The 27,189-nt window shown below is 39.7% G+C and overlaps 3 protein-coding genes across 3 annotated transcripts; 1 reads left to right on the top strand and 2 right to left on the bottom strand.

Moving 5' to 3' along the window:
* Positions 1–2,612: 2,612 nt before the first annotated feature.
* On the bottom strand, positions 2,613–8,856 carry wee1 (WEE1 G2 checkpoint kinase). The gene is made up of 10 exons (XM_029523027.1): positions 7,908–8,856; positions 7,080–7,294; positions 6,596–6,662; positions 5,881–6,053; positions 5,280–5,548; positions 4,695–4,784; positions 4,471–4,556; positions 4,204–4,374; positions 3,927–4,072; positions 2,613–3,733 (listed from the first exon to the last, which is right to left on the bottom strand). Exons 1-10 carry the CDS (start codon positions 8,394–8,396, stop codon positions 3,577–3,579), a joined length of 1,863 nt encoding a protein of 620 aa, XP_029378887.1. The 5' UTR covers positions 8,397–8,856; the 3' UTR covers positions 2,613–3,576.
* A 736-nt stretch (positions 8,857–9,592) lies between these two features.
* Positions 9,593–21,146, bottom strand: znf143b (zinc finger protein 143b). The gene is made up of 14 exons (XM_029522596.1): positions 19,596–21,146; positions 19,076–19,191; positions 18,201–18,389; positions 17,879–17,959; positions 16,840–17,105; positions 16,328–16,444; positions 16,133–16,208; positions 15,731–15,856; positions 14,517–14,696; positions 14,091–14,360; positions 13,136–13,284; positions 11,932–12,084; positions 11,574–11,702; positions 9,593–10,427 (listed from the first exon to the last, which is right to left on the bottom strand). The coding sequence occupies exons 2-14, from the start codon at positions 19,179–19,181 to the stop codon at positions 10,344–10,346; spliced, it is 1,926 nt and encodes a 641-aa protein (XP_029378456.1). The 5' UTR covers positions 19,182–19,191; positions 19,596–21,146; the 3' UTR covers positions 9,593–10,343.
* Positions 21,147–23,074: 1,928 nt separating this feature from the next.
* LOC115056777 (nuclear receptor-interacting protein 3-like) lies at positions 23,075–25,808 on the top strand. Its single transcript, XM_029523488.1, has 7 exons — positions 23,075–23,253; positions 23,843–24,016; positions 24,096–24,178; positions 24,308–24,447; positions 24,551–24,603; positions 24,709–24,800; positions 25,297–25,808. Exons 1-7 carry the CDS (start codon positions 23,104–23,106, stop codon positions 25,325–25,327), a joined length of 723 nt encoding a protein of 240 aa, XP_029379348.1. The 5' UTR covers positions 23,075–23,103; the 3' UTR covers positions 25,328–25,808.
* The last annotated feature ends 1,381 nt before the right edge of the window (positions 25,809–27,189 follow it).

Genomic DNA, 27,189 nt, shown 5'->3' on the forward strand with positions numbered 1-27,189 from the left:
AGGAATAGCTGGAATAGCTTGATAAAGAGTATATAAATGAGTATATAAAACTAAAGTTTAACCAACATATTTAAATAATAATAATAATAATAATAATAATAATAACAAGCCAAAACAAAACAGTTTCATGCTTTTTATTGGGAGGAGGGAGCATGTGGCTTTATGGGTGAAATATTTGTCATGTAGTTGGAATCAGCAGCCTCAGACTGGAGGAGCTCCCCACTGTGGTCAGAGTGCCCCGCAGGGGTGAGAGTTGTTCAGCAACATGGATGAAAGGTTGGTTCTCATCCTCCTCTCACCCACCACTCCAGTGAGTCTGGAGGACATCCCAGGACACAGCTGGCCTTCAGTCCTAACCCTAACCCTGGACAGGTCACAGAAACGAACAACCACTCAGACCTACGGACAATTTAGAGTCACCAGTCAACCTAAGCACGTGTGTCTTTGGACGGTGGGAGGAAACCCAATGCAGGCACGGGGAGAACATGCAAACTCTACACAGTAGGGCTCAGAACCCGCAACCTTCTTGTAGTGAGGCAGCAGTGCTTACTGGTATGCTACCGTGCTGCCCCGTCCCCAGCAGATAACTGCCACCACAGTATTGGTGGTCTTCAGGAGTTACTCAGTCTCCTGGGCAGATAAAGTCTGCTCTGGCGGGACCAGTCCGGTTTGTTATTAGGATGAATCCCCAGGTACTCGTGTCGTCTCTGTGTCCATTCCCCTAATATTAACTGGCACAGGGAGTCTTGAGCACGCCTGCAGAAATCCACTACCTCTTTTGCTTTCCTGTTGATAGTAAATTTAGTCTCAGGGGAATGGCCATGTCGTCCAGTTGGCCAATTCATCTCAGGGTTCCCACACTTTCCTTGGCATCAAAGTAAGTGGTGCTGCACAGACTTTTCACAACTGAATTTCCTCAAATTCAAAGACCCACCATGATGTTGTCTGAAGCAGATCAAGGTGAAAACACAATAACAGCAGAGTGTTTAACCCTCCGATCGTCCTTGGGGTCAATATGACCCCATTCAATGTTTAACATCCAAAAAATTGTAGTTGATTGTAGCTTTTTGGCTTCATATTTCATGACGTTTCCTAATTTGAGGAGGACAACTAATTATGCAAAAAATTATCATGATGATACTTTTTCAATAATACTGTACACATTTAAAGCTGTTTAAGCTGTGTAAAACATGTCTGTGTGTGTAAACTCACATTCCTACACCTGCAGGTGCAGGATTGATACTTTTGAGCTGATACATGACGACGGGGGAGGAAAGCATTTGATTATTTGTATGATGACTTTTGATGAATGTTTTGTTGTGTTTCATGGCTGTGTCCATTCCAACAATATATGCTGAGCAAACCTGCCAAATACAACATCAAAATTTGGGCAGCATGTAATGCACAGCGCAGCGATGTCTGCAATTTAGCTGTGAGGAAAATCTCTTGAGGAAACACCTTAAAAAAAATCAGGTCACAGGAGTTGTGCTTGACATGGCTAAAGGACGTGAAGGGCATAACATGTCCACATACAAATCACAGGCAGGTTCCAGGTTTGTCCCACCAAAGGATTCAAAGACGAGTATGACCTGTGCTCAATCCAAAAAATATGTCTGCAAGGAGGCACAGTGGCACAATGGTTAGACTGTTGCCTCGTTGGTTCTGGGTTTGATTCCTGAGCCTGGGGCCTTTCTCTGTGGAGTCTGTATGTTCTCCCAGTGCGTGTGTGAGTTTCCTCCCACCCCCACATACACACAACAACAAAAAAAAAGAAAAAAGCCAGAAAAACTAAAAAATAAAACTCTGCCACTGTCAGTCCCAAACCCTAATAAGAAAAGAGGAGTGGTGAGTGAGACCACAAATATGTTCCTAAGAAAGTAAATAAAAGCAATAGAAATAAGTCAATGAAAGGTCGCGGGGTCACCAAAACCACTAGAGTTCATCCCTTTGTGGTGGTCACTAAATTTTAAAAGATCCAGATGAAAAGTGTAAGATACGTTCTTTCAAGCTACTATTCAAAGAATCAACAGTGCCTGATACAAAAACTTGGTCAATAACTTTATTTAAATCATTTTCTGGAGTTAGATGTTTTTGGGATCAATCTGGCCCCAAGGATCAAATGTTATTATATTTGAGGATAATAGGAGGGTTAAGAATCTTAAGATGCCACATTTAAATTGACCTTTGACCTTCTGTACCAGTACCAGACAAATGTTTGGGCAGTTTCCATTTCAAATGAATAGACTGTCTAAACCAGACTTATTCCATAAATGTAGTCTTATCCTTTGACATAAGAATTAAATTGTCTCATAACTGTGTGCATTCAGAGCTATAGCGATCTACACCTTTTTATTTAGCAAAACCCAATTAAGTTCACCCATGAGTCCAAGTGAAACCAAAATAAGTCTCACATTAGAGACCTGGAAGGAAAAGCACACCACATAGTGGAGAGAAACTATGTTTTGCATGTGTGCGGACATAAGTACTATTATGTGACATATGTGCAACATTAGCACGTTTCTTCCACACAACAAAAATAATTATATTGAACAGAACAAAGAGTAGAAAGTGAAAATTTATTAAAAGAACATATTTACATGTTATAACAGAAATGTTTTTTGTGTTAGGAGTTACAAAGAAAATAGAAAGTATGAATATTTTTCCAAAAGACGAGCCTTATAGAAATGCAGGAAAAATAACATATGAGAACACATGAGAATCCAGAAAACAGGACAATGATTGTTCTAATGCTACATACAGGGTTGGCAGCACCATTCAAGAAGAGAGAATCAAGCTCAAAGGATTCATTCTACCCTCACAGAGAATGGTTTAGGTCACTCGTTTTGGTGACTTAAAACAAGCTGGATTATTTTAGTACATACAATTTGGTAAGAGGCACTTTCCATTCAAGAAAACTAACACACATTATGTGGGGGTGGGGGTACACTCCTCTGCTACTTGAGAATAAGAGCCAATGACCTCCGGAACGATCCAAACTGAAACCAACCAACCCTGATACATATAAAACATCAATAGCAGCAGGTTTCATCTTTTCTTTAAAACAAAACAAAAAATGTGGCAAGTTCCACGCGTTGCCTCCAAAGTGCTCCATTACAAACAGAAATTGTCAGTTCCCAGACCCAGCATCAGGCGTTTGACAGGCAGTAAGGTGCACATGGCCACGGCAAGTACATTCACACTGAAGAAAGTTTCACTGCAGCTTTTATCTACTGTCAACAGGTTTCGGCTTTGTCGAGACCGTGACAGAAAGAGAGCCTGATGTCTATGCAAACTTAAGGAATGACAGAATACAAAAAGGTACAGTAACTACCTTTGGGCAAACTTTTTTTTCCAAAGTAAAGTCCATCAGCAAAAGGGCTGAAATACATTGGAAGTGAATCTATCGAGATGAATTCAAGTTTGGCGTGGCAACAGTCTACAGTTTCAAAAGGACTGAAGATCCCCAGCACCATGACTGACAGGATTTCCTCAAAAACAAGAACAAACCACCTTTTCAACTGACCAGGTCTGAGGACAAGTCGGTGAGCTAACTTCCTGTCAAGGTGCATAGAAGTCTCAGTATATAGTCAGGCTGACCGACCGATTCATCTTCTTTCCAATCAGTCTGGAGGTTCTGGGGTTGGACTGGACTGTGGACCGGGTCAAGATCCTGTCTGTGGACAAAACCTTCTCCTCTGCTGCAGCCCTAGCTAGCTGGGCCTTCTTCAGCTCCCTGAGGAAAACAAAGATACAGTTTAGCATTAAGGACACCTGGAGGTCAGATTGTCAATTAATCTTCAGTACCCAAATCCTTTTTCATTACTGATTAATGGCAATTATTCTGCTGTTAGCTTGTTTGGTTTGTGGCCATGATGACTCAAAGATATACAGCTCTTTATCATAAATAAATGCTCCTGTCTACTTACTTTTGCAGCAGGGCGTTTTTGAACTTCTCAGCATTGAGTTCAACTCGCAGCTGATCCGCACTCATTCTGGCAGCAGTGAGGAGCACTGGGTGTTTGATGAGGTCAGAAGTTGATGGTCTTCTGGTTGAGTCAGGATGGATCATCAGCTGAAATGAGAAGGGAAAATTTAAGATGAACCCATTAGACAAGTTGCAACTTTTCATTGAGGTGCTTTCTGTTTATCATTATTATTCAGGATATTCACCTATTCAACACCAAAGACAGTGTTGAATATTACCTTGAGAAGATTGAGAAACTCTGGAGAAAGCACTTGAGGGATGGCAGGAAGTTTTCCCTGTCGGATCTCATGCCATTTGTCTCCGTTTGTGGGTAGAGGCTCAGCTCCAGAGGCGCTGACAACAGTCAGAGCCAGAGCGAAAATGTCGGCCTTCATCAGATTACGGTAGTCCTACAGAAAAAAATATCAAGAAGGGCCAGTTAGGGTCTCTGTTTGAAGCTCTGATACTTCATACTTGGGAAGCATCTTCTGAGTAGCATTACAAACCTCTTGTAAAACTTCATTGGCCAGGTACCTGCTGTCACCCTCCTCCACTTGTGGATTGTTCACTCTTGTCACATGACCGAGGTCCCCTGATGGAGATACATAAACAGAACCGTTTTTAGATGTGAAAGTGACTACCTAAGGGCAAATACAAAAAACCTCAGCTAAATAACACTTATAAACAGGAAAACCATACAATGTTTAAAAGAATGAAGTCACCATCTTACCAATTTTATAAACAACGCTGGTTGTCAGACCATCGTCGTCCTCACATTCGTCACAGTTTGTTACAGATTTCCGTGAAATAAAGATGTTGCCTGTGAAAAAGATGTCAACAATTTCATTAGTTTTTGACCAGGAAACCCCAAACAGTAAACAGTCTTACTGTAGTTTTGACCTAAATGAAACTTTAAAAGCTCCTAATGTTACCATTAACTTTTTATCAAATACCTGAAGAACCAGAAAATGGATGGAAGAGTTAACCAGCTCATATAAAACTATTTGTTTATGATTCCTTGTCACCAGAGGTCTGACATGGTCGCCCTGTCAAACAAAAGCTTGTTTTATGAATTTAAATGGCTTCAGCAGGTTTGAAGATATACTGGACCTTACCAATTTAAAATTAATACTTAAGTTCCTTTACATGACTTTTATCCAAACACTTCCTTGCCAAGATGACAAGTTGTTCTTTTGTGCTTTTGATACATGCTATTCACTTTGCTGTGACATTACATCACAGTATAACTCAATACAAAGCTCCTGATAAGTATGCCTACTAGGATCGGTTTCATTTTGCAAACTGAAGTACTCACTGGGCTTGATGTCCATGTGTACCAGAGATGTAGAGTGGATGTACTTGAGCCCTCGTGTGACTTGCAGCAGCAGATCTTTCAACTCCAGCTCAGACAGGTAGATGAGCCTTCTGTAGTTCTCTGCAATGACGTCGTTCAGTGTGCCACCGTTGCAATACTCGTTCTGAATGAGCATGTGGTCGTCTTCTGCCCAGGCTGAGTAGTAACGCACCACGTGGGGATGTTGGCCCAGCACAGCGTGAGCATACACCTCCCTCAATGCATTCTGCCTGTGGAAGGGAACAGATTGTTTTAATTAAGGGCATGTCTGTGGCAAGAGTTCTAGTCAAAATTAATGGGGGAAAAAAGGTGTCTGAGGCGTTTCTGGTAAACAGCTTTTACTGAGTTGTCTGCCCAATTAATTAGAAAGCCACAGATGTATTAGGTGCAGGATATGATGGAACATGGGTAAAATGCTGGTAATGTATGACATGCTATCAAAATTCATGAAAGATTATTTTACCTTTAACATATTAAAAATATGAAACTTATGTATGGGTAATGAATGCCTAATTATTTGTTGTATTTTTTCATTCCGTTATTTTTAAACTTATTAACTTACTCATCAACAGATCCAGCCAAAGGTTTCTTTGACCGCTTGATGGCGTAGATGCAACCATCTAGTCTTTTCACACACTTAAACACAGCACCAAACTCTCCACAGCCGATCTTCTCCAGCTCAAGGAACTCTGAGGTGTACCGGGACATCATGTTGTTTTCCATCATGGTGATTCTCTACAGGCAGACACAGCATTGGACGACACATCCATCATTAACATTGCCATTTTTTGTGCTAGGCTCCTGTCACATCATTCCTGTTTGCTTTATAGGTGATATTTAGCATAATCATTGAAACCAAAAGGTTTCATCAGTCAGCCAGTTTTAGTCAATTTACACATGAAATGATTTGAGTAATGACTTTGTTTCTATAAGTTACAGCTACAGTCACTATTGCCCAATGTGAGCTGACATGGTGGCATGCACATGTGCTTATGCAGTACGTATGAAACAAATCAGATCAATAATATTTAATATTTACTCTAAGTCCTCCCTTCCTTAGTTGCTGTGGCTGTTTTTCACCATTTTCTATCATTTCTAGGTGACATTATTGATAATCTTGTTTTCTAAAAGCTTGAAATCCTAGAAAAGTTAGCAATTAAGTTTATGCAAGACGTGACAAATGTGTCGGATGAAGAGACATTAACCAACTACTTTCCTCACCGTAAATTTAACCATCACTGGAAATAAAAAAAAAAAAAAAAAAAAGTTTTTATTACCTTAGATGGTGGGAGGACCTCTTCCTCTCCTTCTCCATCACTTGCCTCCATGTCTTCTCCACACGAGCTGCAAGATCAAACACAATGATGGGTGGTGGTTAGCATTCTGTACAGCAGGGGGCAGCACTGGTAATGAGGAGGGGGGGGCGGTTTCACAAGCACATGGCAGTGTTCACCAGTAACCATGAGGTCTTGGTTCCCAGCCAAAACCACTGGCCTTAGTCAACGGCTTTAACGTATCTGGTTATTATAACAATAGGTTCGATGTGTGTGCAAGCCAGCAGCTACAGGTGTTAAGTTATCACACACCAACTGACCAGAATGGGAAATATGTGACCAAAATATCAAACGTAGCTTGTCCACCCATGCAACAACTTAGTTAAAATATTATAATCTGCAGGTCTCTTCAGTTGCAACAACTGCAGGCACAAGGGAAAATGGTATTTCTGATAGAAAAGAATGTCAAAACACTGGAGCAACATACTCGTTCCAGTGTGCCCTCTTCCTGTTGTTTCTCTGCTGCGTGGCGGACTGGATGAGGAGGGAGTCAGGGGTGAAGGGGTTAAAGTTGACCAGGGGTGTCTGTTGTTTCCTGCTGCTGTCTGTGATTGACTTTCCTGAAGTCTCCGCATTTTTGAACAGGGCAACTCTTCTGCTGGAGGATCCTGGGCCAGAGCCCCTGGCTCTGGACAACAAACTCTGAAAAAGTAAGATTTACAGCCCTGTAAATTTCAGAGAAGCTGCCAGGATGCATGCAAAGTTTAAACATTTCAAACAAGTTCAAACAGAGCATTCTTAATATTGTGTGTGAGAGATTATATATAAAAACAGGGAAAAACATATTGCATGACTGCTACTTCTGAAATAGAGCCTTGTGGAATGTATAGTTGAAAAAGCTGCAAAATTCAGGAATCCCTGAGACATCTCCAGACTAAAAGCTGCAGGTTATCATGTCGTCTAGCTGGCAGACTACAGTGAGAGCATTATGCAATAGTAAAGTACAGTTGTACTTTAAGTGGGTCACTGGGTCGTTAACTGACACAGCAAAAGTGTCCCTAGGAATTCAAAAACTTTGTGTCAGCCTGGTGTTGCCCCATCCCAAATCAACATCCATGTTGCAGGGGCTCAAACTTCAAAAATGAGCTATTGTGGAGAAACTAAAAATAACTTTCTGCCAAATGTCCATAATGCAAGATTGCACGAGCAGATCCAAAGTTTGCTCGTGAGCCGCGGCCTATCTGTATAACATGAGATGTGTTTCTTGTCAGAAATAACGTACACTGATAAGTGACAAAAGTAATAAATGGCTAACCTTTGGTGTGTGTGGTGTGTCGAAAAGTCTGAGTTTTCTGAAGGTTTTATGCGGAGGCGTGTCGGGGCAGTCTGGAATCGGGGAGCTGGATCCTTCCCCGTCGTCCTGGACGTAGGACCGCTCCGGCGACCCCGCATAGAGCCGGGAACTTTTCCTCGGCGACGGCGAACAGTGGGCAAAAATAACGCTGCTCGGGGAGCGCAGGTGAGATGGGGAGCCGAAGCTCTCCTCGTCCCAAAGCTCCACGTCGTCGTCACCGCCGGACTGGTTCAGGGGGCTGCTGCTCCCGTCCAGTCGTTTGCCTGCCGTGTTCCGTCGTACTGGCATCGGGGAATCCATCTCCGTGAATCCAGACTCCCCCCCGGTGCTGTTATTCACGTCCTCGATGGGCTCGTCCTCCCCGTCGCTGGACGTGAACTGTAATTTTTGACGAATCGGCAGAGTTTTTGAGGAGGGGGATCCGTGCCGATGGCGACTGTAGTTCGACATTTTCAGGATTTAAACCCCGGCTTCGTTAACGGGAAAATCACGCGGTTGGACTCCCACTACCGTCGCAGTAAAGTTTCGCAAAATGAACAAAACAAGGCAATCTTCCACTACCTTAAAAGAAAGGTATTTACTCCAAAAGTCTCCAAAAACTATAGAGTAGCGTTTAGTTTTCCGCTAACATCTTCGATATACACATAAAGGTTCTACCTCCTACACGCCCATGCTGCGCTGGGAAATGGCCCCGGAGTTTTCTGGTATTCACCGGGAGAGCAACGACAAAAGTCGGCGTTAAACTGAAAAACAAACACCACAGCTGCTGGGTCAGGTCGAATATCAGTGTCCGCCACTATCGTCCCAATGCTCGCCGACACAGAAACACGTCTTTCCGCAATAAAACCAAACCAATGTTTACAAAAAGTTTGAATGAGTCAAGAACTGGCCTCTTCCTATCACGCGCGTGGCAAAGGACTTCCCGCGACCGTTGGTCACATGGCCTTGGGCGGCCAATCGGAGCTCGCTAGGAAATTTTGAAAGATAGGCGTTCCCGAGAGCGTTCGCGAGGCGTTACGTCATCGGTGGCACAGCAACAATCTGGCGCGAACTCTAGTCACACAATTATCATCCAGACAATGAGTCTTTTCTTTAAGCGGTGCGATCAAACAGGGAGCGACAGATACAAAGATTAAAAGTCAAACCCCAAGTTAAAGCTCACTCCGCCCAGTTTACACGAAACGAATTAGATTACAACCACCCAAAGTAATAAAGACAGTGGTTACAGCGAAAACCTGCATCTCATTCCCACACATATATATATATATATATATATATATATATATATATATATATATATATATATATATACTATATATATATATACATATATATATATATATATATATATATACATATATATATATATACATACATATATATATATATACATATATATATATATACATACATATATATATATACATATATATATACATACATATATATATATATATACATACATACATACATATATATATATATATTTTTTTTTTTTTTGATTAATCAATAAAAAAAACTTCCTGTGTCTTCAGTGACATTATAGATGTAGACATTTTTATGAATCTTCGCTTGATTTATCAGTTAATAGAAACAAACAAATAAATACATACACTCAGTCCTAAACCTAACCTAAAAGTTGCAAAGTTATCCAATTGTAAAGTTTTGGGGGTACAACTCTGCATGCCAGTATATATGATATCTTTACTTGCTCTTCAATAATTTTCCCGGCACATTTTATGACAGCTGTTGCCAAATAAGAAAGAGTGCAATTATAAGAAAGCTACAGCAGATGGTATATGTTAAAATGGCTAAAGAGGCACACTTACATCAAGGTATTTATTTAGTTTCAGCCACTCTAAATCTAGGTTGATACTTAACAAAAATAAATTTTTATTAAGAGTGGAAAGTTCACAAATTATCGAGATCTTCACCTCCCTTTTTGTCTAAACTGCAACAAATATACTCGCATTTTATGAATTATATGTTTCAGACCATTTTGTTTTCTTTTCTGGATGTAATTTAGGCATTTTTAATCTTTATGGCTGACCAGGGAGATTCAAATTTAATGGAAATCAGGTGATCAAGATCAAGCTCACACAATTTCACACAACTGTTTTCTTTTAATTAGAAATAGCATTAGCTGTACACTGCACTGTACACTGCACTGTGCACCGTGCACCATAAACATTAGAAACCATTTTTCCCTTCTCCCATAATTTTGGCTGAAGGGCCAAAATAGCATAGCATAACTCCAGTTATCAAAATCCTATGTACACATAAAAGTTCTAAGTTCCTTTAGTGGGAGAAAAACCATGGAGGAAGACTTGATTTCTCGCGCTGATATAGTCCAATTAAGATGGTTTTGATCCTAAATCATAGTCCATTATGAATCCATCAATCATCCAGGCCTGGCGATTCTCCTTGTTGTATTCTTGATGCTATTCTGATGGCTTCCTCAAGCGAAGGCTGATCACTGAGCTGAAGAGAAAAGGAAGACAATCTCCATAATGCAAACATGCTGATAATCAACCAGGAGTACTGATTTAATCTCATATTCATTGGCAACTCTTTGAAGGACAATACAACCTCTGACTATGACTGATTGTGTTAAAGGCTGTTGAATTTTATTGATGAAAGTCACATGGTATCGAAAAAGTGGAAAAAGAGTGTTCTGTAATTACCATGACAGAAGGAACAGAAGGGGGTAAATGGAAGCAATGTTTTTAAGGGTAACGTGACCTTTGATGTGATCACAAGCCTCGGGGAATTTAGCCCTAAATATATGACGTATTGTTTAAACTTAACATAATAGTATAATATTTAATTCTATCGAATTTATATATGAATAGATAGTGTATGTTGTTACACCCAAAACATCTTATGGCCCTAGATCACAACACTGATGATGCGTCCCAGTGCATCATGGAGTCTATGAATAGACAAAACAACATACCTGGTGTTGCGAATTTGTTTGATGTAGGGACAAACAGTTTTTGTGATTGCATAATAACTTGGTCACCCTGCCAATGGAAAACATTGATTGCAGCTTACGAAAAATCCCCCTAATTTCCTTCTGATTTAGTGAAACCTTTTTGTTAAGGTGTCAAAGCATAACGAAATAAAACGTAAATTATGTAGAATACAGCGCCAACTACCTTCTTTTTTAGAAAGGGGATTACGTATACACTCACACATCCTGTGGTTAAGTTTCAGTTTAGCTTGATCCCTAATCAAATGCACCAGCAGGAAGCCAGAGACACAGCTCCAGTCCCTAAGATTAACTATACCTACCCATGATTTTAAGTTAAGCTTTAAAGCAAATTACAACAGGGTGGGATCTGGGTGGTAATTACATGGTGGGTTTAATTTAAGTACTCTTAAATCCTGACTCTAATTCCTATCGGAACCCCAATTTACAGCAAAAACAAAAGACACCAAAGAAGCAGACTCTGTGGTATCTACATGCTTCTGTTGCATTCCCTAAAAATCACTCTAATGGATATCTTTCTGCTTTGACACAACATGGAGTGGCAATGTACCAAGTCTTCTTCGTCATAAATTAAACTCAACAAAGTGGAACTCACCCCACCACTCTATTCACTCCTATGGTGTCGTTCTACCAACCTGCACAGCAATGTGAGTGCCGTTGGAGGTGGCCAGTAACGTGACAGGATGAATGTCATCCTGTCCTTGGCTGTAACCTGCCTCCTCCACTGTTTGGAATGAGGCCATGTCAGGTGTCATGATAGCCACCTGAGGGAGACAGACATTGCACTCAAATTCCACAGCTGTATTGTTGTCAGGTCACATCTGAATTAGTGTCCACAGTTCGCAAATGGAGGCTGAAACATTGGCAAATACTGTGATGCAGTCAACTCTGATTCTCAAGAGTCACATGCCATTCAATTTGAAACCCTTTTACTGTAAAAATCGACATTATTCTAATACTTTGTACAGTCTTAAAGAAAGTGCAGTTGCTTACCTGTTCATCTGAGCCGTCTGTGGTTACCATGGTTACTGAGTGAGCACCTTGTGTTGCCAGTTCATGTGCTGGGATGGTTATGGTTGTGCCTTCTTGGGTTACCATGGTGATTGTGCCTCCCATAGCTTGTAAGTCTGCTTCAGAGATGCTGACCTAATGTGAGAAACAATAGAATACAGAGTTAATACAAGAGTTAAGTTTTACAGTTAATTAACGTTTGCAGAACAACAAGGTCCCATTTTTGTTTCAACATTTTTTTGCCATTGTATTTAGTATCAGTTTCTGTGCCTTATTCTATTTTCCATAAAAGGAAACAGGCATACTACTGTTAGTAGAAATCATTGGGTAATTACAGGTTGGCTACAGCCTAGCATGAAGCAAACACCATTTAAGGAGTGTTACTTATTCAGGTGAGATAGTAACTTTGTAGATTGTACAGCTATCAACTTGCTCCTGAGATTAGCCTGTGAACGTCATTCTGGGGAAAAGAGTTCTCTCTCAGCCCTGTGGTAACTTATCACTGGCTTTCATACCTGTAGCTCGGTAAATTTACATTATTTTTACTGGGCAACACATGTTACCACTGTGGACTTTGGGATCCTTAATCATATATATATATATATATATATATATATATATATATATATATATATATATATATATATATATATAAAAACACCTTTCAAATCACAAAAGGACACTTAACAAAAAATGACAGATGAATTCACAAAACACAAACAAAAAAAAGTATGCCTCATTAAAAAGACAGGCTTCAAAGCACAATTTAAAAGTGGAAAAGAAGTTAATATTTCAAATGTGAGGTGGTAGGAAGTTCTAGAGGAAGGAGGCAGAGTAGCTGAAGGCTCTAGATCCAATGGAAGAATAACAGGCAGAGGGAACAGTGAAGTGAACTAAGAAAGAACATCTAAGTATGCAGGAGGATGTAGTTATATGTTTTCATACAAATTATCGATTGGATACTTGGCATATTTTCTGACTGTCGGTGGACCCTTGATCTGAGATTATTTGGCACCATACACTCAGGTTAAATTTTATTTAGATGCAATCGCCACTGGCTTGTTGAGCTGAAGCTGCCTGAAACAACTCTGCAACTAATCCTCCATCCTCGCGAGTTTTAACCTCCGAGTTGAGGAATAAGATTAGTATTTATTATTTTTGAGGTCATGGCATTCCATTTCATTACCTGCTGTTGTGTTCCATCCTCTTGTGTTACCAAGGCAACATGCTGCTGACCAACCATGTCTGAACTCTCGACTGGAACCTGCTCTGAGCCAGAGTCATCTGCCTCAACCACTGCTGTTGCATAGCTCACGTTGGGGTCATCAATGGCATCTGAATTAAGGTTAAATGATTTAGTTTCAGCAAATCTAATAATATTAATATGTACTATTTACGTGTAATTTTTACTGTGTATATTTCACACTCAGCATATTTATCCAACCTTCATTCTGTAGTTAAGTTTCTTTGCATTGACCTGATTATTTTATTATTATATAATCACAGTTGTTACATTTTACAACTTTTAATCTGTGCTCACATTTAATATACTATTGATTATTTGTTGTATCTAATTTCTTGTCTCCTGCATCCCACAATGCATGCAAAAAATGAATATATAAATAAATAAATTTTTAAGTGAAATAATCAGTTATAATTCCAAGAGTATTCCAAATGCGCTGTATTGTTCCATCTGGCCAACAGGTCAAAATCTGACGATATTCAGTGAATCATCATATTGCATCATCATGAAGAATGAAAACATCCAATCGTCATTTGACACATTATCAATCTGCTATCAAGCTGATTATTATTCTGACAATCACACTTACCAATTTAATTCATTATTATGCCATTCAGGATCTTCGGGTATAATTTCTTACAGGTTGAAGGTCATGTAGTTAGTAGTAGATAGTTTTTTTTTTTTTGTTTTTTTTTCTTGCTTTATTCTAACAGTTCAAAACGTACATAAAATCAGTTTTCTGAGGTGTAACAAAAAAAGCATAAAACTCTCACTGGAGAATGTTTGGCATTTTCACTTGAGAATGTAACTGATATATTCAATACGTTATTGTGACTCTTTCATCCTAATTAATTTATAGGGAAAAAATTAGTATTAAATTTTAATTAAATTAATGGACAAAAAGTCTTAAATATTGCTTTTCCCTTATTTTTACACTTACCTGTTGGTGGTTCAAAGTACGCCTCTTGTTCCTCCTCAATGGGCTCTGTGTCATTATGGGCAGTTCGTTTGTGCATAGCAAGTGTGGAGATCTGCTTGTAGGTTTTCCCACAATGGTTGCAGTTGTATGGTTTGCAGGGTGTGTGAACAACATGGTGTTTGTAAAGGCTGGAGTACTCTGTGAAGCGCTTTTCACACCCTGGCACAGTGCACACGTAAGGTTTTTCTCCTGCAGAAGCCAGAAAAGTCATCAGTTTTGAGAGGCTGTGTGCTTCACTTTAGACTCTAGACAGGTGAGTGCTTGAGTAGTACTAAACCACAGCCTGCCGAGTCGTCATGAATTATGTGAGGACAGTCTAGTAAACAGAGGTGTAAAAAAACTCACCAGTGTGAATTCTCATATGGTTCTTGTAGTTGGTGGCACTAGCAAAGGAGCGTCCACAGGTCGGCTCAGAGCAGTAGTATGGTCGCTCGCCAGTATGCGTTCGAATGTGAACTTTACGTATATTGGAGGTGGTGAATGACCTGCCGCAGCCGTCAACTGGACATTTAAAAGGCTTTTCTCCTAAAAAAAAAAAAAAAAAGAAGGAGAGAAACAGAATGGGATGTTAATGTTCATTCATTCATTCATTCATCTTCAACCGCTTATCTGTTTCTTGGTCGCAGGGGTGCTGGAGCCAATCCCAGCTCACAGTGGGTGAGGGGGGAGTCACCCTGGACAGGTCACCAGTCCATCACAGGGCCAACACACAGAGACAGAGATCAACAACCACTCACACTAAACACTCAGACCCATGGACAATTTAGAGTCACCAATTAACACAAATATGCATGTCTGTGGACGGTGGGGGGAAACCAGGGTACCCGGGGGAAGCCCACGTAGGCAAAGAGAGAAAATGCTAACTCACACAAAACTCTTACAGAAAGGCCCCAGACTGGGAACCAACCTTCTTGTTGTGAGGGAACAGAGCTATGGCTAACCACTATGCCACTGCGCTGCCTAGGGGATGTTAATTCAAGTCATTATTGGGGTTGATGATATTTTGTGGTGCTTACAGGGGAATTTAGAGTCGAAAATCAATTCAATGTAAAAATTTCAATTAAAAAAAAATAACAGAAATCAATTTCTTTGATTGTGAGAGGATTTTCAAATTGTAGCGAGAAATGTTTGACACATGCTGGTGAGTTTTGTGTTTATCAAGTCATCACAAAAAATACCAAAAATGGAAAAATCAAACCATGTGCCTAAAGGTTCCTTCAGCACTTTGATGGCTCACTGAGAGAACTCAGCTTCAGCCATGCATTCAGTAAAATTTGCGCACCCAGTCCTGGCACTGCACCACTATCTGTGTCTTGAAAATCATGTGGTGTGTGTGACTCCGGCATGAGAATAACTGAATTTCAGCTGTGAACACTCGGCCACTTATGTATTTAAAAAGCAGCCTCAAGGCTAAGAAGTCACATTTATTCTTTTGGCTCCCAGTTGTAGAAAAATGCAGTTGAATCCTTGTTAGACCAATGACACACACCTTCAATCTTACTCTGTATTGCAACAACATTTTGACAAGTCACTGAGTTAGTTCCCAAGTGCTAGAGTACCTGTGTGTGTCCTTGTGTGCTTCTGAAGGTCTCCCGAGGTTTTGAAGGACTTGCAACAGTTTAGCTCCTGGCATCTATATGGCTTCTCCCCCGTATGGGTCCGTGAGTGACTCTTCAGTCCGTAACCTTAATCAGCCATAAAACAGAAACTGAGTCAATGATATTCTGTGTAGTTCTTCTTTCTGGTTAATACACCTTGACATGTGTCTGTCCCAGGAAACATCAAAATGGCCAATCCAACTGAAATCTGACATTTCAGAAATAATCAGCAAAAAATGTAGCAAAAAAAAAACTCAATATGATTTATTTTGTATATTGTTCAGCTCTTGGAATGAATTTAAATGCTTCAAAATTAAACATTACATATTCTGTGAAAGAGAGAGAGAGACTGTTCACAGTCACCTGTTGCAAACTTCTTGCCACATCCAGGATAGTCACAGACGTATGGTTTGTCTCCAGTGTGGGAGCGCTCATGTACCTGTGGGAAGAACAAACAAAGCTGTGTAGCTGTGACACTTCAGATAGTCACACACTTGGGTAGGCACAAACAAAGCTACACAAAAAATATACACACAAAATCACAATGCCCACAGTTACCTTCAGATGGTGGGCAGTGGTATAGAGCTTTCCACAGCCTTCATATTCACAGCGAAAAGTCTTCTCTCCAACATTTGAGACTCTTCCTGGCCGGTTGTCTTGATCCTGTAACACAATCTGAAAGAAGCATGAATTAGACTTTATATGAACAGAGGATGTAAAGCCATGAAACAAGGAAAGGATAATTTACCCTCATATGCACGCCATTGTCTGCTTCCACTCTGCTGAATGACCCTAAGGGGTTTTCAATGTTCTCCACCTGACAGACAGGATAAGGGATTCTTCAAAATTATGAACATTCATAACCTTTTGTAAAGAAGATTAGATACACAAACATGTTAAATCTTTTGTTTCGGTAGCTCTGGTGGTCAAATGGTTAGCATGAATAGCACATTCCTCGGTTTGAATCAGATTAGCGATGCCCCCACCGTCACACCCCCTGTAAGCATCCCTGCCGAGCACTAACTAAAAATAAAAGCATAATAAGCCACCCCCCCCAAAAAAAGTCAGACTTTTAGTGTTTGATTTTGTTTCATGTGACAAATGAGCCAAACAACTGCCCCACACACACCATGCGTTTCTACCTTGGTATACTGTTCAAGCACACTGATGGTCTCAGGGTCAATGGCTGCGGCCTCTGCTTGCAGGTCTGCGATAGTACCATCCGCCTGGATGGCCAGGATGGTGTTGGACTGGGGCATGTGCACTGTGTGCTGGATGTAGGCTGTGCTGCCATCCTCCAGCTGCACCTCCTGCAGCCCACTCTGGTCATATGTGTCTGCAAGAACAAGCACAAGGATGCAAAGAGAAATCGGGTGATAAAATGGTGGTCCAGTACAAAACCTGAGACAGTTAGGTTTACGGTTAGCATTTTGATCACAACAATGAATAAAACATAGACAACACAAAAACTGACCCTAAAATATGTACAAATGTTTTACTGATCTAAAACATGACAGTAAAATGACTCCATAAGAGTGAAATTGCCAAGAGCAGCCAAAGTGAGTTTTATTTCAATCCTCAGACAAGAAGAAATTTATCATGAAACTGTCATTACAGCCAATTTGAACACTGAGTGCATTTACAAAAGAGTGTGTTCTGCATTCAAAATGTCTAACATATTGATAAACAATGTCCAAGTGACCAAGATTGTGGTGTAGTAGTATGTAAAAGAAGCAGCAAAATGATTCAGAGCAGGTATGTGAAAATATGAAATTATTCTTCATATTTTCTTCTTCATTTCTTTAGCCTACTGCCATTTTGTTCCTGCATAGAGATTGTGAGTAGTTTTAAACTTGTATGGTTTTATTTAAAAAATTTAAATAATATTTAAAAAAAAATGGCTCACTGCAAACTAACTAACCTTGCCGGAGCAACTAATAATACATGGCAATGCTTGCATATGAATCTCTCATTCTTTTCTGAATTGGATTAAATAAAATTAGCAATACGGACACAAAAATGTTCAATTAACCAAGGATAAACAATTAAAGGAAAGAAAATTCTAAATATAATAACATTAATGTGTTATATGTGTTAAATGTGTTGTACCTTTGGGTGTGTGAATATAGGCTGTTGTTCCATCTTCTAGCTGAACTGCCTGTCCGTCTTCAAGCTGTAAACTGTCCCCTCCTACAACAGAAAATAATAAAAGTGTTTGCAGCCTTTTAGCAGATAAAAACTGGTTGATCTCCACACTAGGGAACTTTCTGGAAATCTCTGTACGTTTGCAGTCTTAGAAGACATTATTTCATCCAGTTGAGATACAACTAAATTATTGTCTTCCATTAGGCCAGTAGTGTGTCAGGATACAATAGAAGACTACAACAATACTATTATCTGTCTGAAGATAGTAGAGATTAGTTTTTTTTACCTGCTTTAGGCATCGACACATGCTGAACATATGCAGCAGAGCCATCCTCTAACTGGATCACTTGCCCATCCATAATCTGCCCATCTGAAAAGGACGCTTTGGACTCGTGTTGGATGTATGCAGTGGATCCGTCCGCAAGCGTAACAGCCTGCAGGCTTACTGTGTCCATACTCTCCATCTGATCACCATCTGGGGAATTATTTGACAGTGAAAATACTTAAACTGTCAGCCCCCCCCCAAAAATGACTTTGTTACTTTCCAGCCACGTTAGACAGCTGACCAGATCTTGTTTCTCACACCGTCAGTAAAATGAGGTCTATAGCTTCAACCGCTGAGCTAGACATGATTATACATACCTCCGTCTCTTCACTACTGTAACATACTCTTTTCCTCAACAAGTCTGCTGTCAGGCTCTCTCATATCTGGCCAATTTACTCCCTCCCTATTCACCTACCTGTTCCACACACCTGCCTTAAAACTCATGGTGATGAAGTTCTTGAGGTCGTGGCTCCCAAGAATGTACTTTTTATAAAAGCCACTAAAGACATAACTATTTAAACTGGCGTTTGGGTAACTGGCAATTCACCAGGCTGACAGTATATGGTTTATTGCATATGCTCTTCTACTTTTGACCAAATGGGTGAGGGTTAGGGTACTTTTAGCATGACAGATCAATTAATGGATAAATAAAATGTAGTAAAGTAGTAATAAAGTGTTTTGGGTGATTAAAAGGTTTGTGTTATTTACTCAGTAGTAGTAGTGGAGCTACAATTTTGTGGTATATTATAAAGAGATTATAAAAGATATTGCTGAAATCATTTGACCTGTTCTCAGTCCAAGCAGTGCTGAATGTAGTTGTTAGTGAGAGAGCTCACCTGCCACTGTCACAGCCTCTGTCAGACAGAGAGTTACCGGCTGCCCGTCTGCATCGTGAAACTCTGCCATTCCCTGCGAGTCCCGGTTTATCTGGGCCAAGAGCATTCTCTACCTGCTGGAGTGACACATGCAGGAGACATATTTGAAACTAATTGGTGTCATGAAACACACACACGCATTCCCTTAAGCACTGAGGGTAAAGGGGGCTGCACAAGATGTGAGACCTTGTGGTCCTCTAATGGTAGTATCACAAATGTCATGTTACAGACTTTGGTGTTATGTACGAATGAATTGTATAGTGTGACTTTACATTTTTCTTTTACATATTTTTGATTTTAGAGGTCACACCCCTTTTATTATATAAGCCAATACCCTAAATTCTTAAGTCATAAAGATAAACACAGTAACAGAATCAACTGGAAGAATGCAAAAAACACTTTCTAAAAAACATGTATGGCGCTATGCTTTCCCCCCCCCCCCATGGACATCCAAAGAGGTCTAGATCAAAAACCCCTATACCTGGAGGATTGCCCAAGAGGGTTAGGGTTAGTGTTAGCTGAGCACTGTTTGCAGTCCATTTTCATCTTGCGATTGTATTTCAGAGAACTAAAGCTGTAATGACAAATCGACTAGCTGTCACACAGAAAATGTATTATTTTATATTTTTTGGGGCCAACTTCCCCTGCCTTCTCAAGTTTAATATTGTCCTGTGGTGTATGTACATATCTTTAGATTTTCAGACTGTTGGTCAGACGGAGTAAGACACAAAGTCATGACATCAGGTTTATGTTTATGCCACTATGTGGAACAATGCACGGCAATCAAGGCAATAAATGGCAGGTTAATCAATAATGAAATGTATTGTTACTACAGCCCTCTATCATACACGTGGTGGAGTGAACTGAGTGTTAAGTACACACAAACACAACTAAAACTAATGTAATACACTTGACCTGCTGCAAATCCAATCGCCATGAAGGTCTAAATATTTAATGTATTGTCTTTGGTTATTTGTTTGATTGACAGGTGTCCCTATCGTTTTGTCCTACCTATTTAAATTCATAAGGGTAGGAGAAACAACAGACACGCCTGTAAGCACAACACAAAATAAGTTAAAGCATCATAAAGTGCTGCCTAAACAATGATCACAGCTGAATCAACACCTCTCTGAAACAGTTTCAGCACAAACTGCATACCACAACTTTCATGTAAGAAGAATTAACTGTAGGTTTATTTAGCTAGAGGTAATAATAATCAGGTTAAAACTCAAAACAATGAAGACCTCATAACTTGATTTTAAGTAAATGTGCCTCACGCTACACATTCCCTCACACATTTTCTGTTAAATCTCATATGAGGAATTTAGCTCAACCTCGAGCTTTAAAGTCCTGCAGGAGTCATAAGTTGTAATACAGACACATACACAGCCTCATTTGAACTGCTACAATTAATGTGAAAGATAGTTGTGAGCTGCTGTCACCGTTGTATTTTGGCGCTTGTTGGTTTGAACGTAGCATCTGAGGTTAGCTAGCTACAAGGTAGCACAACTATGACAAGCTACATTTGACACTATAGAATCTAACAGAATGTGACGGATGTGGTGATCCGCCCTTGTTGAAAGGCTGATGCTGCCCAGCTGGAGCACTGACATTTTTATCTACGGTCAGATACAGTTATTACGCCCTGACATAGCGGAGCTAGCAGCTTAGCCACTATGCTAACAGTGGTGATAACTACGCCAACAAGCGTTGTCACGACTTTTTGGCAGCTAACATCAAACAGTTTCTCAGAGGCTGCCGGGCAAACAAATGTACAGCCATTCATCATTTATCATTTATATTTGATAGCCTATGCTGAATGTGTGTGGTAGCTGAGGGGGTGGCTAGCTGTCTCCGTAAAGCTTCAAGCCGTGAAACTAGCGACGCAGTTCGGAAACAAGACCGAGCAACCGCTGTGCTAAGTAAGGATAACATAAGCATTTCAAACGCAGAATGACACTTTATTTTTTTGCTATAACTGTCATTCCCGGGCGTCTTTTGAGTCCCCGTTGCCGCCTGCTGCCCCCACCCTTCACAGAGATGGCTGTGGGAATAATGCACACTGGGTAAAAACCAATTTATAAACTAACCTCCGAAAAATTTCCAACAATTCCTCCTGTTCGACCACCATGCACCAGTGCAGGAAACGCTCCGTGTTGCCCGCACCCCGGGAACATGAACTGCAAGCACAATCCGCTGACCCGTGGTTCAGCCTCCTCACGAACTTTGTTCTCTGATTGGCTACGCAGCCGCTAATCCGACTGCTATTGGTCAAACAATCCGTCCGTCATTCACGATATGGCGCTTGTATTGTTGTTATTCACTTGCCCGGGCCCCTGCCAGACGCCATTCCGCGTCGGTTTTCGTATTGTTTCAGGCTTTGGACTGTAAAAACGAAGCGTACTCGGAGGAAACAAATGTTTGAACTTCAACACAAGGCAACAGCTGACCGAGACCCTGTCTTCCGAGCCGCTGTCTGCCGCAGAAGGAAGTCAGGTTTGACTTTACTGCGACCTAAACGGCGACGTGTGGCGAGGATTTTGGGCCTCCATGTTGAAAACAAGGTGATGTGGGAAAAACAGAGGCAATGTGGGCAATGAAGTGAAGAGAGGAAATGTGCGGCTGACAGCGACACTAAATATTCCATCTGGAGTAACTGAAACAGCACAGGGCGCTGTTATTGTTACTTTTTGTGCTCTGTATATTAATTCATTCATATTGCCATTTGTTTTGTATTATGAATATATATATATATATATATATTAATCTACTGGTTATAGGTTTACGTTGGTTTATCTTTGCTCGGTTATGCTGTCCGTGTTTTTGACACCTGTGTATAATAACGGCCACTAGAATTCAGTCAAACATACATAAACATCATCTAATGTAAATGTGTGAAGGGTTTGTCTAAAAGAGAAGTTAAACTGCTGTTAGTGTAAGGCAGCACAGACAAATGTTACCTCCTGAATTTCACGCACCAATTTTTGAGTTAGATAACGTTGGCTGTATTGACAGCTTTGAAAAAATTGAAAATCATGTATTGTGTGCACCTGAGGACCTGACTTGAAGACGACACTGCTTCTAAGAGCTTCGTTATTTTAATCCTGTCCTACCAGGGCTCACTCGGTGCCCACTTTTTTCACCAATCACCTGAACACACTTTAAAAACAACAGCATCTGCATATGGTGTCTCAGCTACAGCACATTTTTAAAACTTTTTTATTTTTTTTAAAGAAATCACAATTTAATAAGGTGGCGTTTCTTTTTCAGTTATTTGAGGTGGGTTGAAGCTGCATCAAGCAATATTAAACCCATGAAAACAGACAGAATAATGTCCTAAATCCTTTTCAAAATAAAAGCTGTTGATATTAATGTTTAGGTTCTCAGCTAAATACTGACAATAGTACAGGCCAATCCATATTTTTAGATTTCATTGTACAGTCAACACGGATCTTACTAATTCAGAAACAGCTTTCCAGCTTTTTTCAGCATGTTATTCTGATGAGAATTTCTTTGTATGTAGTCTTCATTGTAAAGATGTTTGTTGGTCTTCTTATTTCAACTGTTTTTTTTTTTTTTTTTTTTTTTTTTTGCTGCTTTATGTATTTATATATTTCTATATTTATAAGTTCAAACGCAAATGATGACATTTTCCTGTGCAAATTAAAGTTGTATTATTTAACCTGTGCTGGTTTGATTGTTCCTTGGATGGTCTAATTCGTGGATCCTGACCCTAACGCTTCACTGTACACGAACCATTGTTGCGCTCAGTTTACAGCAATGTGACGATGAAGAAACTCACAACTATTCAAAGGCGGTTCTCTTAATTAGTATTTTATTTTGAAATCTAACCAGAACCCCTGCTTGTTATCCGTCCAACTTGAGCGCTGACTCCCGTACTGGGGGTGTTTCCTCTGCTCCGCTGGATTTAACATTCCTGTGAGGGGATACCTCTCTGGACTGACAGCTGCAGTCGCCTGCCCGCCGTCATGTTCAACGGGACGGACTCGGCTGTCCTGGATGCTGCGTCTCTGAGGCAGCAGAGGAGACTGAAGCAGGCGATCCAGTTCCTCCACAAAGACTCGGCTGATCTGCTGCCTCTGGATGGACTGAAGAAGCTCGGGACATCTACTCAAGGGGTGAGCATCTCCTCACAGGCCTGACGTTAGATTGATCCGCAGTTTCATGTCATCCCGACACCAACCTACACTACAAAATCTGACACGAGGATGGTGAGCCACAAATGAGACTGCACAAAATTTGACAATACCCAATAAGCAAAAGATTTGAAAATGGCGTATTTTATTTAGAATGACAAATGTCATGACAATGCTGATTACAAATTAAGGAGAAACCATTCGAAGATTTACTAGATGTAATCTATTCCTTTTAATTACGTATTTGGCTCTTCACATTGTCTTCCCTCGTTTGTTTTCCTTCGTTCTGAGTTTCAGGCTGTGTGTTTTGGGTTAATCCATTCAAAAGGGAAGTAAAAGATGGCATGTGTGATGTAGCTAAACATATTCCTGCAGAAATAAAGTTTCAAAAACACATCTGATTGTACAGCTGCCCATTTGCTCACCTGCATGTTCTCTAGACACCCGGAAAGGTCTTTAAGGTTTATAGTGTCAACATCATGACAGATTATTTCTTTGTTTTAGGGCTCCAACTGTACTGCTGTACATTTTTATTTACTCCTGGTCGTATTGGCTTTATTTTCCATCATAGCAGCCACACCATATTCTGCAGAAACGCTTGTTGGAGGCCAAGCTGTCCCAGGGAAGGATGAACATGTGTAGAGTCACACCAAACAATGGGCATGTCTTTCTCAACTGCAATCACTTAAATTTGAATGACAATGAAGAGGAGGAAGAGGGAGATTTCATTTATGTGCTCTGCAAGGTGAGTGACAGGTGACCACTTGATTGAAGGGCTCCTTCATAAAACCACATCCACTTCAAACTTTTCTGTGTGTTTACAGTGTTTAGGCAAGGAAGTGAATATTCTGATTGACACTGGCTGCAAACTGAACCTGATGTCTTCATTGACTGTTGAGAGATTAGGGTGAGGTGTTAGATGACTCAGAGCACATGCACACACACACACACACACACACACATACAATTTATGTATCTGGTGGATAATATGAAGTCAGTTTAAGTACTTTGTTATATAATGTTGTTTCTTTCAAAGACTGAAAGAACTTGTGGATGAGAACAAAATGGAGACAGAGGGTTTTCCATTTCAACGTAAACTCTGTGTTGACGGTCACATCAGGGAGCTCAGTCTGACCATTGGACAGCTCAGGATAATGTGCTCATTTGCCGTAGTAGGTAAGGAAGAGGAATATGACTTATTCAAGTATACATGGCAGAATGAGACAGTATCTTCTAATTTACTGTCAATATTGTTATTCAACTATTTCAATTTTTGCAGAAAGCAGCAGGCCACTGATATCACTGGGGAACAAAACACTGAAGTCACTCAAGGTATGTTGCCTCAAACGCAGTAAATCATATACCAGCAACAAACACTGATCTGCAGATGCTCTAAGAGTAACATGTAAATATGTGATGTACTGTCTCTTTTTGCAGTGTGTCATTGACACAGAGAAGCAGATGTTGGTGTTTGGGACAAGTATCAGGGATCAAGTACAGTTTGCTAAGAAGCTGTTCAGTTCAGAAAGGTAAAATTAAGATATACACTCATGATCTAAATGATATTTCATACACACACGCACAGAGATCATTAGTTGCTAACAGATAGAACAAACTATGTATTGCTGCACACAACACTTTTGCATCAAATTCTTGTGAAGGTTGCATATTTAATGCTGTTGCAGGATGTTGGTTGTCGATGCTGTTCAATCACAAAAGACAGAGCAGCGTTTGGTTATTTACTTATTCATTCATTTATTTTACACCCAAATGCATCTCAGTTCCTTCAAGGGATGAAAAAATGCATTGTGAAAAGTCATACACTAAAGCACAGATAAAACATCACATTGTATACTATAGTAACACGACCAAGTCATAAAGTGTGTTTCTGGAATTACATATTTTCATACTCTATTTAGACTGAAGTATCATCAGTTTAACATGATTACAGACAATAAGATTACAACAGACGGTGCTCTACAAAATAAGCCAACTCCTACTTCTTTCCTTCCGTCTCTACAACAGCTCCTCAGACTTCAGAGACATGGACTACTGATCCTCCCAACACCAACACATTGTGACCAAAAGCAATCTAATTAGTCTTTTTTTGTTATGAGTAGATACCTCTAAGTTCTGATTGTCTCAACATAAAATCACACTTTCAGCCTGGCTGTTTGTTTGCTGCATTCATGCGTCAAGTTAATTCACACTGACATCAGTTATTTTAAATAATGGAAGCTGTGTAGCAGAGGGAGGTCCTCATGTAGCACTAAAAATGAACAGTGTCCTTGTAGCTCAGAGTATGGTTGTACTTTAGCTGTCACAACAGTAGTCAGTGTTGTAGACTTAAAGATTCTAATAGAATTGTGATTTAAAGCTCTCATAACCTAAGATTACTCTTGTAGCCAAGTTTATATGTGACTCAGTCTTGGAGAACAAAGTTGGAGGTTGTTGCCTATATGATTAACACAATATACTGCACACAGACCTGTTTATCTGCTGTATTTTATAATGTTATAAATGTATTTTGTAGTCTGAGACATCGATTTGAAATTGATGTCACGGCCTTTTAATGTTTTTTGAATTACAGTGACTCTTGTCAGAGGTTTTATCACATGACTTTAGAAAATTGCAGCACTAAATATCAAATAAAATCACATTGTCTGATGCAAATTGTTTTTTTTTTTGTCTGTTTGTTTGTTTGGCTGGGAGATTTTTTTTGTATTTTTGCATATTTTGCCTCAAAGGATAATCAGCACTATGGAAAATCTGACATAAATCACCCTGTGCTAGTTTGTCAGGGAGCCATTTATAAAACTGGGCCATCTAAAGGTAGTCTGACATAATTTTAGCTGCTAATCAGAAGTAAAAAAAAGTCATACATCAGCATGGATCAGTGTCATTTCTACCCGCTGCTTTCTCCTATGAGACTGGAAGTAGCTTTTATGGCCCAGCCAACCTACTTCTAACATAATGTGACAGTAGTGTTGGCGAATGCACCCTGGTCAGCTGATCACCAGGTGAACAGCCCCTCAGGTGGCCGTGAAGAAGACGGATTCAACTGGTCATTTCTCGATGGGAACTTGTATCAACAGTGAGAAGAAGCTGTTGCCTGCAGCTGGCTGTGGACCTCACAAATAAATGTGTAACTTTTAGTATAGAACAGATAACAAGAAAATAGTAATGTATTCATCTACCTAGGTGGGGAAACTGTATGCTTTCCTGTACGAATATCTGATAAAAGACTGTTTCAGACCTTTGAAGATGAGTTTCAGTCATGGAATGTAAATAAGTACATTTAATTACGATCTGTATAAAAATACAATTTAATTTCACTTTACTGAAGCATTTACATTTTTTTATTTTGAGACTTTTTTTTTTAAGCCAGCAGTAAGTCAAGAAATAACACTAAATTAATGTTTACCAGTTTCAGCATTCAAAAATAAATTAGTTGCTGTATTCTTGTAGATTACATTACATTACTCTGCACAGAGAGCAGAATTTACTACCAGTTTCTTAAGGTATATTTTGATTTGAGGTAAAATATTATTCATATTATTTTTGCAATTTTAAAGTGAGTATTTCCACACTGTAGTCTTGCTTCTTTTACTTATGGCTAGAGTACGTCTTCCTTCTTTTGATTTTCTAAGTGTGAAAATAAAAGCACCAGAAAGCAATTGAACTAAAATGAATAATGAAATTACAAACTTGATAAGTTTTAAACAATGCATGGCCTGTTTTATTTTTGTTAAAACAGGAGTAAGCTTTTCTTTTAAATAACTAAATGTAGTTGTGTCATTTTCTCTGTAATGATTTTACAATTTTTAATCAAAGTAAGTTTAAATATTTTACAGATGGATTTCTGTAAAATTCTGCTTCAACAGTAAAAACATTCAAGTCAGCATTAAAATGAATGCT

Source organism: Echeneis naucrates, chromosome 16 (genome assembly GCF_900963305.1).
Source record: "Echeneis naucrates chromosome 16, fEcheNa1.1, whole genome shotgun sequence".
In the NCBI taxonomy this organism is placed as follows: Eukaryota; Metazoa; Chordata; class Actinopteri; order Carangiformes; family Echeneidae; genus Echeneis; species Echeneis naucrates.